The following is a 16,944-nucleotide window of genomic DNA, read 5'->3' on the forward strand; positions in this document are numbered from 1 at the left end:
GATCGAATATCGATAGCTATGTGATCAAATCAGATTTTTGTAAGCCGTTTATTTTTCACCGTCTATTTTTTTTCCATACAAAATTGATTTGATTACATAGCTATCGATATCTGATCAGCGCCATTTTTTTTAAGATATATAATATTCGATGAGTTCTACATATTGAACGGTTCAGATTATCGAAACAAGACCCGTGATGAGCCCCTACAGGTTCGATAATACTCTCCCGTCCATGATTGAACTGGAGGAAGCCATTCCTTAATATTTTATATTTTGAGACAAAATTGGATAATAAGATTTGGGTACCAAAATTTCCATCTTAAAAAGTAAGCCTTCTAACTCAACATTATTCTGTCCTCAAAAACACATATATTAGTAATATTTTCAAAAATTTGTTACTAAAGGTTTTTTGTTTTTGATTTTATCTTCTTAAAAAATTCACACCGCCACTAGAATTGGTCTAAAAATTGAAACAAAAATTTTTGAAAAAATTTGGAAAAATTCTACTATATACTTCCAATACCATATGCATCCTTAAGTTAAATCAATTTGTTTTAGTTATAATTAATTTTCTTCTTTTGTTATGACCTTAGTTTAGGAGCAATGATCCTCTGTCCCTAAAAATTCTTGTTCCCCTATCCCAAATCATTCACAACTATTAGATCATTTGAGAATCCTAAGATTTGAGAATCCCAAAACATATCCAATAGTTATTAGTGATTTGGGACGTGAGGCCAGAAATTTTTGGGGATAGAGGATCTTTGGGCATAGTTTAGTTATGATTCATGAGATTTTTGCTTGTGTCTCATATGTTGTGTTTTTTTTTTTTAATATATTTTTTTATAACTCAAAAAATATGAAATTATGTATTTTTTTTTTTTAAGTTACAAAGTGCATATAGTGCCTTTGAGTCCGTGTGTACCATAAATTTTTCAAAAAAATTGATGTCTAAAAATCTTTATATTAATTGTAGTGGGTAGAGGACCCTGAAAATAAAAATAAATTGTAAAACGAAAAAAAGTCAATATTTGTTTTTAAACTACAATGATTGAAACAAACGGTGTTTTCGGGCTGGTTGGGTACCCTCGCTATTTAGGTCTTGTTTGACAAGTGATTTTGATAGTCAAAAAATTAAAAAGTCACTAAAAAAAATTAAAAGTCAACAACTCATACTCAAAAGTTAAAAATTTTATTTTCTCTCTATTTTTTATACATTTTTTTATAAAAAATCAAAAAAGTCATCTCAAACATATTGTTTTTTTTACATCACATTTTAATAAAAAAGTTACTAAAAAAACATGCTCCCAAACCAGGCCTTAAGTTGATTTTTTTAAGTTATTTTAGCCTTACTAAAAATGTGGTTCGTTTGGTTTGTATTTTTGAAAATTTTTTGAGAAATTTTCTCTACAAATAAGTTTTTAAAAGTAATCAAACCAAACAAATTTTTCCAAAAAAATTTCTCAAAACTTATAAACCAAACAAGTTTTCCAAACAAATCTCTCTCTCACACACATCAAATCAATCACTTTTTTCAAAACTCTCTCTCAAAATAATTTTCCAAAACATCTTTTGAAAAAACCAAACCAAACAACTTTTCGTACTTTTTATCTCTAAAACACATCTCTCAAACACAAACCAAACATATGTTTGAGATAATAGTTAACTTTTTTTTTGTTTTTTCTCCTTTCTTTTTCCATAAATAATTTGATGATTGTGATAGAAAAAAAGTAAAATAATTATCATTTAAATTTTATCTTATTAACAATTTAAATTTATTTTATTTTCATAAACTATTTTAACTAAAAAAAAGGTCTCCAATCCACTTCCTAAAGTTTATTTAAGGACACCATAACAAGAGAAATTCACAGAAGAGCAAACGCACTTCCACTACCATCATGGCAACCTCTGCTAATCAACCATTGTTAGACTCTCCCAAGAGAAAACTCTCTCTCTGCAAATCTCTCTCTTTTGTTCTCTCTCTAGTTGCCATCATAACCCCAATCACCATATTCACCACCAAGTTCTTCAATGAAACCTCTTCTCTCTCATCGACCCTTTGTGATCGGGCTCTTGATCGGGCCTCATGCTCCGCCATGGTATCAGAACTTGCTCCACCTGAAGCTTTGATGCAAATGAACGGTCCTGATTTATTGCAGGCCTTCTTGAAGAAGTCTGCGTCAGGCATAAGAAAATCTATGGTGACGGCTGTAGGACAATCTTCACTGTATTTAAAAAGATTTAATTCTGTTGTGTACAAAACAACAACAAGAATATAAAGAAATAAAGAAAAGGAGAGAATATGTTTGATTACAAAAATCAAACTCGAAATAAAAAATAAATAAATAAAAACAAAACAGATTTTATTTTGTTACAAAAACAAAATTAAAATCTGAATAAATAAACAAATAAAAACAACACTGAAAGTAATTAAATAACTTACTTGATTTAATTTCTTCGAATTATTTTTCTGATCAAGTCCAGTGTTTAACACTGTCTCCTTAAGACAGATTCGTCCTCTCCACGGTGCTTTCAGAATTCGGACGTCTATCTCCCAGGATGAAATGATCTTCCACAAACAATAGCAGCACTACTAATTGTTTGCCTTACGAACACACTTAGTGTTTACACTCTTTTTTTTTTTTTGAAAATAAAATGCAGCAAGATGAAGAATAGAAAACAGAAGTGAAATACGAAATTTCTGAATGCAAACATCAAATGAGGGTGGTCCTATTTATAGATGTGAAGGTGGCTCTTCATTTTGAATTAAACAGGTATGTAACTCTTGGTTTTGAATTGAACAGGTATGATACCTGTTGGATTTGAATTCAAACAGATAGCAAAACGGGAAGGGCCCTGTTTGGGTGTGCATTAATTCCAAAACAGTTTATTTCTGTTTGAAACCGGGAAGGGCCCTGTTTGGGTGTGCACTATTTCCAAAACAGATTATTTCTGTTTGAAACCGGGAAGGGCCCTGTTTGGATGAACAAAAAATCCAAACCAATTTAATTTGAATTATGGATTTTATTTTAATAAAAAATAAAATTAAATTCAAATGTTTTTGGCCCAAAAAGATTAGAAGCCCAACCCAACCACACACCACGCACCCGCGCCCAAGCCCAGCCCGCCCGCCCGACCGACCGGACGGACGGCGGCGGCGGCGCGCGCGCGCGTGTGTGGTGATTTTTGGGTCCAATGGGTCTAGCCCATTTTGCCCATAACCTCTCCCTCTAAAACACTTGGGTACCCCTTGGGGCACACCCCAAGTATCTCACCCTAAGCCTTATAAACCCTTTCAAAACCTCCCACCAAATCAATGTGGGACAAGCCAATTTACAACCTTAAGGAATTTCCACCAAAACTCCATTTTCATGGAGCACACTTTGGCTTCAATTTCCCATTCACTCGGTAATGGTTTTGAGCAACCAAATATACCACGTGAATCACAACGCGGCATAGAACGCGTTACCACTTTAACCCGAGTTAATCGACACTCGGGGCCCACCTAAAATTAGACCTAACTTAGGAAAAAATTAACCATTTCCAACAATCCCCCACATGAATGGAATTTGATGACAACGGAAATGCAACAATATGCAGACTTAACGAAAGAGTATAAGTCGAAAATATCTTGCATCAGGATAGGTAGTTTTCGGCTTTGAACCTTCCCTAGTGATAACCTATCGGACTTACTGGCTAACCAATGGACGCGATGCCTTGAATTGTTCAGCCGTTTGTGTAAGCCAAGACAATAGATTTCACACAAAATATCTTCTAACACATCGTGGTTCTCACTGTTGTGTTCATTTTGGCCTTGAACGCACCTGGTTTTCATAAGTGTTTCTAGAGAATTTAGCCTCTTCATTCTCATAGAACCGGCCCCAGTTCAACACTCATATAGGTGATTCTTATTGTGAGTATCTCTTTATACTCGTCTTGATTTTATGCCTTAATCAAGATATAAGTAATCATTAAAAGCAAAGCTTATCCTTATACCCCTGCAGACAACATATGTTGCAGATATCACTCTCACCATAGGAATGGGTAGGAATTTTAATCCCTTGGTGATTTCTGGCGAGCCATACATAACTTAGTTGTCCCTTTGAACTTAGTTCTTGGGATCTCCAGTCATATAAGTAGGGTTACCATTATGACGACTCTTATGTAATAGGCTTTAATCCCATCCCCTTTGATGAACTATACACTAGCTCTTTTGTCAAACCTTTTGTTAACGGATCCGCAATATTCTCTTTAGAATTTATATAATCTATTGAGATTATTCCGTTTGACAACAATTGCCTTACGGTATTATGTCGACGACGTATATGTCGTGACTTACCGTTATACATGTGATTCTGTGCCCTGCCTATTGCAGATTGACTATCACAATGAATGCAAATAGCTGGCACAGGTTTTGGCCACATTGGAATGTCTTCTAAGAAGTGACGAAGCCATTCTGCTTCTTCACCTGCTTTGTCTAAAGCAATAAACTCGGATTCCATTGTGGATCGTGCGATGCAAGTTTGTTTCGTGGACTTCCAAGAAACAGCAGCGCCTCCTAGAGTAAAAACATATCCACTAGTGGATTTTGAATCTTTAGTATCTGATATCCAATTGGCATCACAATAACCTTCAAGTACTGCTGGATATCGAGTAAAGTTCAAACCTTGATCATGAGTAAATCTTAGATATCTAAGAACTCGAATGATCGCTTTCCAATGGTCTTCTCCAGGGTTACTAGTGTACCTACTCAATTTACTTATAGCATAAGCTATATCAGGACGAGTACAATTCATTAGGTACATTAGGCTTCCAATGATTTGGGAGTATTTTAACTGAGACACTGCATCACCTTTATTTTTCGATAAATAAAGACTGATGTCTACAGGTGTTCTAGCTAAATTCAAATCATCCTTGATAAATTTATCAAGAATTTTCTCAATATAATGAGATTGAGATAATGCATATCCGTCAGATGTTTTAGTAATTTTCATTCCTAATATAACATCTGCGACCCCCATATCTTTCATATCAAATCTCTTGTTAAGCATCTGCTTAGTTGATTTGATCATGTTTTGACTGCTTCCAATGATAAGCATGTCATCCACATAAAGACAAACTATGACATATCCTTGGTCAGTGTTTTTAACATAGACGCATTTGTCACATTCGTTTATCTTAAACCCATTAGTAAGCATTGCATGATCAAATTTTTCATGCCATTGCTTAGGTGCTTGTTTTAATCCATAAAGGGATTTTACAAGTCGACAAACTTTCTTTTCTTGCCCTGATACTACAAACCCTTCGGGTTGTTCCATATAGATCTCTTCATTTAGATCACCGTTTAAGAAAGCTGTCTTAACATCCATTTGATGTATTTCTAAATTAAACAACGCTGCTATAGCAATAAGCATGCGAATGGATGTTATTCTTGTCACAGGGGAATATGTGTCAAAATAGTCCAGACCTTCCTTTTGTCTGTAACCTTTAACAACAAGTCTTGCTTTATACTTGTCAATTGAACCATCTGTTTTCATTTTTCTCTTGAATATCCATTTATATCCAAGAGGTTTAGAACCTGGTGGAAGATCCACCAATTCCCAAGTATGATTCTGCATAATGGATTCAATTTCATTATTAACAGCCTCTTTCCACAAAGGTGCTTCAGGACCTGTCATTGCTGCCTTAAAGCTTTGAGGTTCATTTTCTAACAAGTATGTCAGAAAATCTGGACCAAAGGATTTTGATGTTCTTGCTCTCTTACTTCGTCTTGGTTCATCATTAGTTAAATCCTGTTGGTCGAGACTATTACTAGTCTCTTGTGTTTGATTGTCATTAGTCTCTTGACTTTGTGTACAATCATAAGTTCTTTTCTGTGAACTTAATTCCTGTCCTTTCTTGTAAGGAAAGACATGTTCAAAAAACACAGCATTCCTTGACTCGATAATAGTGTTCACATTTATATCAGGTATATCTGATTTATAAGTCAGAAACCGATATGCACTACTATTCTGAGCATAACCAATAAACACACAGTCTATTGTTTTTGGTCCAATCTTAGTCTTTTTAGGAACAGGTACTTCAACTTTTGCCAAACACCCCCACACTTTTAAGTATTTGTAGGAAGGTGGTCGACATTTCCACAATTCATAAGGAATGCTTTTGGTTTTCTTGTGGGGTATTCTATTAAGAACATAATTAGCAGACAATATTGCTTCCCCCCACAAGTTCTGTGGTAAGCCTGAACTTAGTAACATGGCATTCATCATTTCTTTTAGGGTTCTATTCTTCCTTTCAGCAATTCCATTTTGCTGTGGAGAATAAGGGGCTGTAGTTTGGTGAATAATGCCATGTTGTGCACAAAATTCATTTAATGGTGCATCATATTCACCACCCCTATCACTTCTAACCATTTTAATGGTTTTACCAAGTTGATTTTCAACTTCTGTTTTGTAGAGTTTAAACATTTCTAAGGCTTCATCTTTACTTCTAAGTAAATAAACATAACAATATCTTGTGCAATCATCGATAAATGTTATGAAATACTTTTTGCCACCTCTAGTTTGAATAAACTTTAAATCACATACATCAGTGTGAATTAATTCTAGAGGTTCGGTTTTTCTTTCAACCGATTTAAATGGAGTCTTAGTTAGTTTCGCTTCTACACAAATTTCACATTTATGATTAGGATTAATTTCAAACTTTGGTATATAATCTAAACCAATTAATCTACGCAAAGCATCAAAATTCACATGTCCTAATCTACCATGCCATAAATTTGACTCAAGAATATAAACAAAAGATGTGTTATTCTTATTCATAGCAACTTTCGGTACAACTGTCATTACATTTAACTTAAAGAGACCATCACTCATGTATCCCTTACCAACATACATACCACTCTTTGTTAATACAAACTTATCAGACTCAAATACAAGCCTAAAACCATTTTTACTTAACAAAGACCCAGAAACTAAATTCTTCCGGATATCAGGTACATGTAGTACGTTGTTGAGGGTCAGTTCTTTCCCTGATGTCATCTTCAAGATTACTTTCCCTTGTCCAGCCACAGCAGAAGTAGAAGAATTTCCCATGAAAAGTTGTTCACCATTTGTAGCCTCATTGTAGGTAGTGAACATCTTCTTGTCCGCACATATGTGACGAGTTGCTCCAGTATCAACCCACCACTCTTTGGGATTTCCAACCAAGTTAGCCTCAGACACCACAGCAGAAAGGTTGATGTCATTCACTCCGTCAGAGATGTAATCCAATTCTGTTACATTGGCCTGATTGGTGGTCTTCTTACTTGTACTTCCATGATTCTTTTTAGGGCGGCGGCAATCAGAAGCTCGATGTCCGGTTTTGCCACAGTTATAGCATTTTCCTTTGAACTTCTTGCTACTATCGCCTTGTTTAGGACCATCTCCAGTAAACTTCCTCTTTTTGTTATGTGGTTTATGAACTTGTTCAACCACATTTGCCTTGGACTCAATGGGATTTTTCCCATTCCTCTTTTCAGCCTTTCGGTTATCTTCTTCAATTCTTAACCTTACAATCAATTCATCCATAGTCATCTCTTTGCGTTTATGTTTTAAATAATTTTTGAAATCTTTCCAAGCCGGTGGTAACTTTTCCACTAAAGCTGCGACTTGGAATGACTCGCTAAGAGACATACCTTCTGAATGAATATCATGCAAAATTATTTGAAAACTTTGAACTTGAGATATTACCGTTTGGGAGTCTACCATAACAAAGTCCAGAAATTTACCGACGACAAATTTCTTCGTGCCGGCATCTTCTGTCTTGTATTTCTTCTCCAAAGAATCCCACAATTCTTTTGCTGTTTTCAGAGGACTGTATACATTATACAGCATATTGTCAAGGCCATTTAGGATGTAGTTTCTGCACAGGAAATCTGAATGTTTCCAAGCATCTACAGCGGCAACAACTTGCCGATCACTTTCACCCTCTTTAAGTGCTGGAGCCTCTTCATGGAGAAACCGTGCCAAATTAAGAGTTGTAAGATAGAACAGCATCTTCTGCTGCCATCTCTTAAACTCGGTACCATTAAATTTTTCCGGTTTTTCTCCATGATTGATTGGTACATGAACATGGTTCTGGATAGGGACCGATGTAGGTGTAACAATAGGAGTATCACTGCCAGATGCAGTTTCAGTTGCAGTAGCCATAATCTCTGATTACAAAAATCAGAAAATATTAAAACACAAATTAATTTTCTAGTTACTAAAACCAGAAAATAATTATAACAACAAAATAATTTTATTTCCCTTGTTACTAAAACTAGAAAAATAAAATATCACAAGAATTTTCTGTAATACCAAATAATATTCTGAATTGTTAATGACACCAGTATCGTACTACTAGTAGTTGTCAAAGAAAAGAGACAGTATATTACTACTATCTGTCAAATAGCATAAATCACTATTTGTTTTTCCAACCAGAATATTAATTTGAAAACACAGAAAATTAAATACAATGAAGATACCCAAAAAGAATTCTGTCTTAAGATTGTAGGACAATCTTCACTGTATTTAAAAAGATTTAATTCTGTTGTGTACAAAACAACAACAAGAATATAAAGAAATAAAGAAAAGGAGAGAATATGTTTGATTACAAAAATCAAACTCGAAATAAAAAATAAATAAATAAAAACAAAACAGATTTTATTTTGTTACAAAAACAAAATTAAAATCTGAATAAATAAACAAATAAAAACAACACTGAAAGTAATTAAATAACTTACTTGATTTAATTTCTTCGAATTATTTTTCTGATCAAGTCCAGTGTTTAACACTGTCTCCTTAAGACAGATTCGTCCTCTCCACGGTGCTTTCAGAATTCGGACGTCTATCTCCCAGGATGAAATGATCTTCCACAAACAATAGCAGCACTACTAATTGTTTGCCTTACGAACACACTTAGTGTTTACACTCTTTTTTTTTTTTTGAAAATAAAATGCAGCAAGATGAAGAATAGAAAACAGAAGTGAAATACGAAATTTCTGAATGCAAACATCAAATGAGGGTGGTCCTATTTATAGATGTGAAGGTGGCTCTTCATTTTGAATTAAACAGGTATGTAACTCTTGGTTTTGAATTGAACAGGTATGATACCTGTTGGATTTGAATTCAAACAGATAGCAAAACGGGAAGGGCCCTGTTTGGGTGTGCATTAATTCCAAAACAGTTTATTTCTGTTTGAAACCGGGAAGGGCCCTGTTTGGGTGTGCACTATTTCCAAAACAGATTATTTCTGTTTGAAACCGGGAAGGGCCCTGTTTGGATGAACAAAAAATCCAAACCAATTTAATTTGAATTATGGATTTTATTTTAATAAAAAATAAAATTAAATTCAAATGTTTTTGGCCCAAAAAGATTAGAAGCCCAACCCAACCACACACCACGCACCCGCGCCCAAGCCCAGCCCGCCCGCCCGACCGACCGGACGGACGGCGGCGGCGGCGCGCGCGCGCGTGTGTGGTGATTTTTGGGTCCAATGGGTCTAGCCCATTTTGCCCATAACCTCTCCCTCTAAAACACTTGGGTACCCCTTGGGGCACACCCCAAGTATCTCACCCTAAGCCTTATAAACCCTTTCAAAACCTCCCACCAAATCAATGTGGGACAAGCCAATTTACAACCTTAAGGAATTTCCACCAAAACTCCATTTTCATGGAGCACACTTTGGCTTCAATTTCCCATTCACTCGGTAATGGTTTTGAGCAACCAAATATACCACGTGAATCACAACGCGACATAGAACGCGTTACCACTTTAACCCGAGTTAATCGACACTCGGGGCCCACCTAAAATTAGACCTAACTTAGGAAAAAATTAACCATTTCCAACAACGGCAAGCGATATCAGCCGTCGGATCAACGACCCGAGAGAGCAAGGGGCTCTAGCAGATTGCCTGGAGTTGATGGAGCTGTCAATGGATAGAGTGATGGACTCTATGGTGGCAATTGAGAAAAGGACAGCCGAGTCACATTCGGATGCCCATTCATGGCTCAGTAGTGTTCTCACCAACCATGTTACTTGCCTAGACGGGTTAACCGGGTCGGTCCATTCCATGATGGAGCCTGAGCTCGAAGACATGGTGGCAAGAGCTAGAGCTTCCTTAGCCATGGTGGTTGCAGTATCACCACTGGAAGATGATCAGGTCAGTAGGGGACTTGGGCCTATTTTTTTATTATTTGTTTTTTAAAAAAAAACTTGAATTTATTTTTTATACGATGTTATTATTATAGAATGTACCTATCATATAGAAAGTCAAAAAAAAAAAATTGGTGAAAAGGTAAAGTAGTCAATTGAAAGTTGATTTGAACGGGCAGGTAGGGATGTAAATTTGGTCTGGTTTGGTTGGGCTTATGTTGGGTTTTGCGGTGTCTCGTCAAAATTTGGATCGGCTTAGTCCGATCCATTGGCTAAAAAATTAAGCCTAAGTCTAGGAATATTCAGGTCTTGGGAGGGTCTGGTAGGTGGGTTTGGGCTCAGGTTTAGGTAGGACTGGAATATTTTTTTTAAAATTTTTTTTGCTAAAATTTTATTTTTTTTTACAAAAAATAATATTGGACCTCTGGTGGGTCGAACTTTAAATGGGCTTTGAGCGAGCCGATGGATCGGGTCACGAGCTGGCCTGAACTACAAAATGATGGCCTAGGTCCATGCCCAAGATCCCAGGTTGGACTTGGATTGGGCTTATCCCGGACCGCAGACTATTTTTACACTCCTAGGATGGACTTGGACCTGGCTTATCTTGGACCGCAAACTATTTTTACACTCCTAAGGACTGGTCTTTGCTCTACGGCATCTAATTTCTCTTTTTTCTTTTATTGTTGATCTCACATAAAGAGAGTAGTTCTTTTTCTTATGGGTAAATTACATTTATGTCCCTTAAGGTTTGAGTTTAATACATATCACTCATTGACGTTTAGAAAATTACACTATCTCCCTGTCATTGTAATTATTTAGACGGAATGAAGACATTGAACTCATGCACTCTCTTTTCTTTTCTTTTTTTACTTTGTTTTGCTTTTTTTTTTTTTTTTTTCCTTTTCTTTACTTTTTTTTTTTAAATGTAATTTTCTCTGTTTTTCTTGTAGAAGTTGTTACCTTTTATATAAGTAGGAGTTTTGTGAAATGAAACAATTAATCATAGGAATAACAATATAATTTCTAAAACGTAAGAGGATAGACAATAATTGAATCAAACCTCCAAGATTGTCAATGTAATTTACCCTTTTCTTATTCATGGTCATCAGATGAGAGATTACTTCCAATTCCGAATTGGTCAAGCGGGGGGACTCCCCTCGACTCACCCCTCTCTCTAAGAAAAAAAAAAAAAAAAATCCCTCTCCTTTGGAGGGTTTACATGATTTTTTTTTCTTAATATTTCAAAAAATTAAAATCACTTAGAACATTGTAGTTTAAAAAATGGTTGACCTATTTTGGATCACTTTCCAGCCTACTCCAAGATCCATTTTGAATGATCCAACACTTCATTTTGTAAGTATATGGACAAGAGCGTTTAGGCAAAATATTAAGTTGATCGAGCTTCGGTCCCTAGATGATTAAATTATATTTATTTTAAAAATAGTTAATATTTTATTTTAGAGACTTGTCGAGTATTATATGTCTGTAAAAGTTTAAATTGATTAAATATCGATAACTACATGATCAAATCAGTTTTGTATAAAAAAAATGGAAAGTGAAAAACTAAACGGTTGACAAAAATCTAATACAATGGGATAACTATCGATATCCGATCAACGTGATTTTTTACAGACATATAATACTTGACGAGTTCTACATATTGAACGGTTCAGATTATCAAAATGAGATCCGTGATGGACCCTCACATGCCCAACAGTACTCTCTAATCAGATCATCGACTGGAAAGAATGCCCGTCCTTGATTTTATGAGACAAATATGATCTCATCATATAATTTCTAATAATTGATCAAATTGATTTTTAAATAAATTGTCTTCTCAACATGGTCCAATCAGCCCAACAACATTTCTCTAATTATTTTTGTAGAAAAAAATTCAATTTTTTTTTTGGTTGATAAAATCATATTAAGATTGACTATGTCACAAAATACATTAATTGAATGAGTCATAATAAAAAGGATAAATTATAAATACACTCCTTGAAATTTGTTTAAAATACAGATTGCTATTTGTGATTTGAAAAATTACAAATATCCTCTTATTAGAATTTTTTATTTAACAGAATTAACTAAAAAAATGAAATTCATAATTGTTCTCTTATATAATAATAAAATTACCTAAATTATTAATTGAAATATATTTTTAATATCATTAAAAACAGTTAATTGACTTAATAATTTATTAATAGAAGATGCGATTTGTTATGAAATTAGAAATCTTAGAGAGTGGAATGTAATTTTCAAGCCACAGAGGCGATTCATATTTTAATCAAATCTTAAGAGGCATATTTGTAATTTAACCTAATAAAAAAGCAACAAAAATAAATTTAAAGTAATCTTGAATGGTCTTTTATTAAAGCACATCTCTGAAATTTTGTGTTTTAGGTCTCAAATAAGTTTGAGTCGTCTTTCTTCCTCCGGGGGCTTAACGGGGATTTTCCACGGTGGGTGACCGCCAGCGACTGGAAGCTTTTGGAGATGGCGCCGAAGAATGTGAAAGCCGATGTGGTGGTGGCGGCGGACGGGAGTGGGAAGTATAAGACAGTGAAAGAAGCAGTGGCAACTGCACCAACTAATAGCAAGACTCGGTATGTTATCTATGTGAAGAAGGGAACTTACAAAGAAAATGTGGAGGTTGGGAAGACTAAAAAGAATTTAATGCTTGTTGGTGATGGCATGGATTCCACCATTATCACTGGTAGCTTGAATGTGGTTGATGGAGCTACAACTTTCAATTCTGCAACTGTTGGTACGTATCATTACTCTTTAGATCAATACTATAAAAATCATATCAATGCATTTTCAATAAGACTGTTGGATTTGGGTAGAGATTTGAAACTAAAAAAAAAAAGAAAATGTAGGTAAAATATAATTAGATTTCATTTACATTGCACACATTTTTTTGATTTCCTTTTTCAAATTCGTATCTAAATTCTTGATTCAAGCACAGCCTAAGGGTACCGAGATACACAGAGAAAATATATACTGAATGGCATGAGAAAATTATGGATTTATCAATTTAAAACAAAAGTTCGTTGAGATGTTTTGAATAATGATATATATTTTTTTTTATCAACAAAGAAAAATTTCATTTAACAGTATGAAATTAAAAGTACAGGAAGATGACATGCATCGAGAGAGATTCGACAGTATAAAAATACCCCTACTACTGCTACTCGCAGCCATACAACTAACCCCTAAGCCTCTCGATTTTTTTTATTTTTTTTTAAAAAAAAGTTAAAAAGAACTTAACTAGAAAAATTAAAATACATGAATCTCCACATAATCAACTCACCAAAACACCGGAACCAAACCAAAATAACAAAACCAACACCCAAAGCAGCCCAAACTAAAAACCCATCTAATCAACATCCACGCCTCTGCCAAGGCCCACCTGCTATTTTGAAAACTAAATCATTACACCTAAGCTGCTAACAACTCCCAACGCCACCCTTTTTCACACCCGACGCCTGACAACACTATACGATGCCCATTCCACGCCAGCTGCACGCTCCGCTGCTCCACGCCTACTGCACGCTAGCTGGAAAACTCCATAGCCACCCGCTCGAAGGCTGAGAAAACTCCCTTGACTGGAGAAGATCACTCCCTTGACCAACTTCCCAACCACCCCTAAGCTGCTGCAACACCCACACACCCACCGAACTAACACACCCCTGCAGCAACACCCCTGTTGAAGACTTCTGCAACTCCCCTGCACAACACCCATAGATCCACAGATCACAACACCCACAAACACACCCAACAGATCATCTCCCACCAGGTTTTCTTCTTAGCTCACACCCAGTACCCACTCCAAAGCCTCTGCTGCAGCCCACTCCAAAGCCAACAGGACTTCTACCTCACAGGTCTTCTAAGTCACACCGCGGATCCACACACCCACCGAACACCGACCACCGGCTGGGACACAAGTCTTCACCCCTCAAACTCTCATTCGAGGAGGAGCGCTCGAGTGAAAACCGGAAAGAACTGAATCGCCTACGAACCAGAGTGCACCCCTCAAGCTCCTACTCGCCAAAAGCGCTCGAATGAAATTCCTGGACTCCTCTGATGAATCAGCTATAACGGCAAAGTTGAAACACAAGAAGACATCCGATGACAACCTGGATAGCAACAAAAAAACACACCTAGGTGGGGAAGATGGAAAACTCAAGTTTATTGAAAGAGAAAACTAACAAGACAGCCGCCAAAACGAGCTAGGCCAGCCGACCACCATAGCCAAAGGCGGCAGCCGGCCAGCCCAAAAAAGAGGCCGGGAAAGGAGGTTTTTCGAGAGAGAAGAGGGAGAGAGGTAAAACATTAATGGTTGAAACCATTGAATAATGATATATAAATAGAAAAGTGACAGAAAATTTTCATACAAGATGATAGAGTATGAAGATGAGTTTTATTTACGAAAATATCATTGCCGTATTATTCTTATGATAGTTTTTGTATGAGTTTTCTTTTTTTTTAATAATAAAATATTATTGACACATCATTTTGATCAATGAACAATCTATGGAAGAATAAGATTTTCAATTTTAATAATACTACATACTTTTATTTTGCATATGGATCTACACAATAAGCACAAAAACACATGTAATGTTTCAACCATACAATATAGTGAAAATCTAAAAATGTCAAAACTTTAAGATATGATTGAAGGAGTTAGATTGTATTAATTGTGTACAAAAGAACATAGATTATTTTAGAGATAGAGGATCTCATGACCTAGAAAATTATAATGGTGAAAAAAAGGAAGATAAAATTCGTATGGTGGTATATAACAATCATCATATTTTTTATTTTTCTAAATATTTTAGATTTTACCAAAAAGGAAAGAAAAAGAAAAAAAAAAAGAAAAAAGGCTCATGAATTATTTGCAAAGAGTTTTCTATTAAGTATTCTATGTCTATGGCCCTTATGTACTGTCAAAATGATGACCCAAAAGAAAGTCCAGAGGTGCTGGTCCAAAAATGTTATCTCAATACCTCAATGAACCGGGCTATAATATTTTGGTTTCTATTTAGATGAATGATACTTTCAGAAAAACCAAAGCTGTAAAATAACTCATTTTACATAATCTACCAATGTAGCTGCTGTTGGTGATGGATTCATGGCCCAAGATATCTGGTTCAAAAACACGGCTGGGGCGGTGAAGCACCAAGCCGTGGCGTTACGTGTTGGAGCCGATCAATCCGTCATAAATCGTTGTCGGATTGATGCCTACCAAGACACTCTCTATGCTCATAGTAACCGGCAATTTTATAGAGATAGTTATATTACTGGTACAGTGGACTTCATTTTTGGCAATGCCGCGGTTGTGCTCCAAAACTGTAAAATAGTGGCCCGAAAGCCCATGAGTTCACAATTCAACGCAGTCACAGCCCAAGGCCGAGATGACCCAAACCAAAACACAGGGACTTCAATCCAAAAATGCAATGTGATAGCCAGTTCGGATCTTGAGCCTGTTAAAGGGTCTATAAAGTCATATTTGGGTCGCCCATGGAAGGCCTACTCGAGGACTGTTTTCATGCAGTCATACATTGGGAACCATATTGACTCTACTGGTTGGTCAGTGTGGAGTGGTGATATGTTTTTGAAAACATTGTACTATGGTGAGTATATAAACAATGGTCCAGGTGCTGGTACTGGAAAGCGTGTCAAGTGGGCTGGGTATCACATCATCACTAGTGCGGCCGAAGCGACGAAGTTTACTGTGGCTCAATTGATACAAGGAGGGTCATGGTTGAAGTCCACTGGAGTAACTTATACTGAAGGCTTATGAATGATGCTTTTTTTCATTTTCTTTTGTTAACTTGTCTGTTTTTTTTTTTTTTCCTCGAGTACTATGGTTCTTGGTTGTAAGAGATGCCTAGTATTGTATGCTACCTTGGAATAATTTGTGTCATCAATTTACAAGCTTTTGTTTTTGGGTCTAATTGAATTGGCGTAACCCAATCTCGAATGTATTTGCTATTTTGCAAAATTGTTATCTGTTAAACAACAAAATAAATTTTCAAAACACAAAATTAAATCGCAAAATAAATCAAAAAAAAAAATGTACATGTCAAAGCACATATCAAGTGAGGAATTGCATGAGATCATTTGTCTTCAAAATTCATATTTGAATGTACTCCTGTTGGCTACATATTTTGTATAAGTCAATTACAATTCGACGCGTGACAGAATAAGGGTACTACAGGAAGACTATTCAAATCTTCGATTCTGATCGTACACGTGGCAGTTAGTATTGGTTATTACGAGATCTGAGTAGCAGTGGGTCAACAAAGAGATGCAAGGTGATGTGGCTTCAACAGTTACTCACATTTAAATTCAAATTAGGAGGGAAGCCTAACTGCAAGTGATGGCACAGTGGAGCTAATTATAAGGCAACATGATCAGCGATCATGGAGAGCAGTTCGACGTTTGAAAATGCAGTTCGATGGTTATCCTTGAGAAGTATGAATAGCAGAGAAGGCTCAGAAAAAGAGGCCCAGACTCAGATCCAAAAAACCAGTATTATTCTACTTATTTTCCTTCTCAGTTTTACATTTTCAGTCTTACATTTCCTGTTCTTTACATTCCTGTACTTCAAATTCCTGCACTGCACTTCGTTCATAGGAGTAGTTTCAAGTAGTAGATTGTTGCTATAAACCTCTACAAGGCTGAGTTTGGATCATTGTAAGTTTTTCATTTTAATGAAATGCTTCAATTGTTCTTCATTTAATCGTTATCTTGCTTAATTCTC

At 35.8% G+C, this 16,944-nt stretch overlaps 1 protein-coding gene across 1 annotated transcript; it reads left to right on the forward strand.

Annotated features, from left to right (window-relative positions):
- Window positions 1–1,857: 1,857 nt before the first annotated feature.
- On the forward strand, window positions 1,858–16,135 carry LOC114322926 (pectinesterase). Its single transcript, XM_028270392.2, has 4 exons — window positions 1,858–2,201; window positions 9,868–10,179; window positions 12,576–12,939; window positions 15,290–16,135. The coding sequence occupies exons 1-4, from the start codon at window positions 1,896–1,898 to the stop codon at window positions 15,979–15,981; spliced, it is 1,674 nt and encodes a 557-aa protein (XP_028126193.2). The 5' UTR covers window positions 1,858–1,895; the 3' UTR covers window positions 15,982–16,135.
- The last annotated feature ends 809 nt before the right edge of the window (window positions 16,136–16,944 follow it).

The sequence above is a fragment of the Camellia sinensis genome, chromosome 9 (genome assembly GCF_055761805.1).
Source record: "Camellia sinensis isolate YWXY chromosome 9, ASM5576180v1, whole genome shotgun sequence".
Lineage (NCBI taxonomy): Eukaryota > Viridiplantae > Streptophyta > Magnoliopsida > Ericales > Theaceae > Camellia > Camellia sinensis.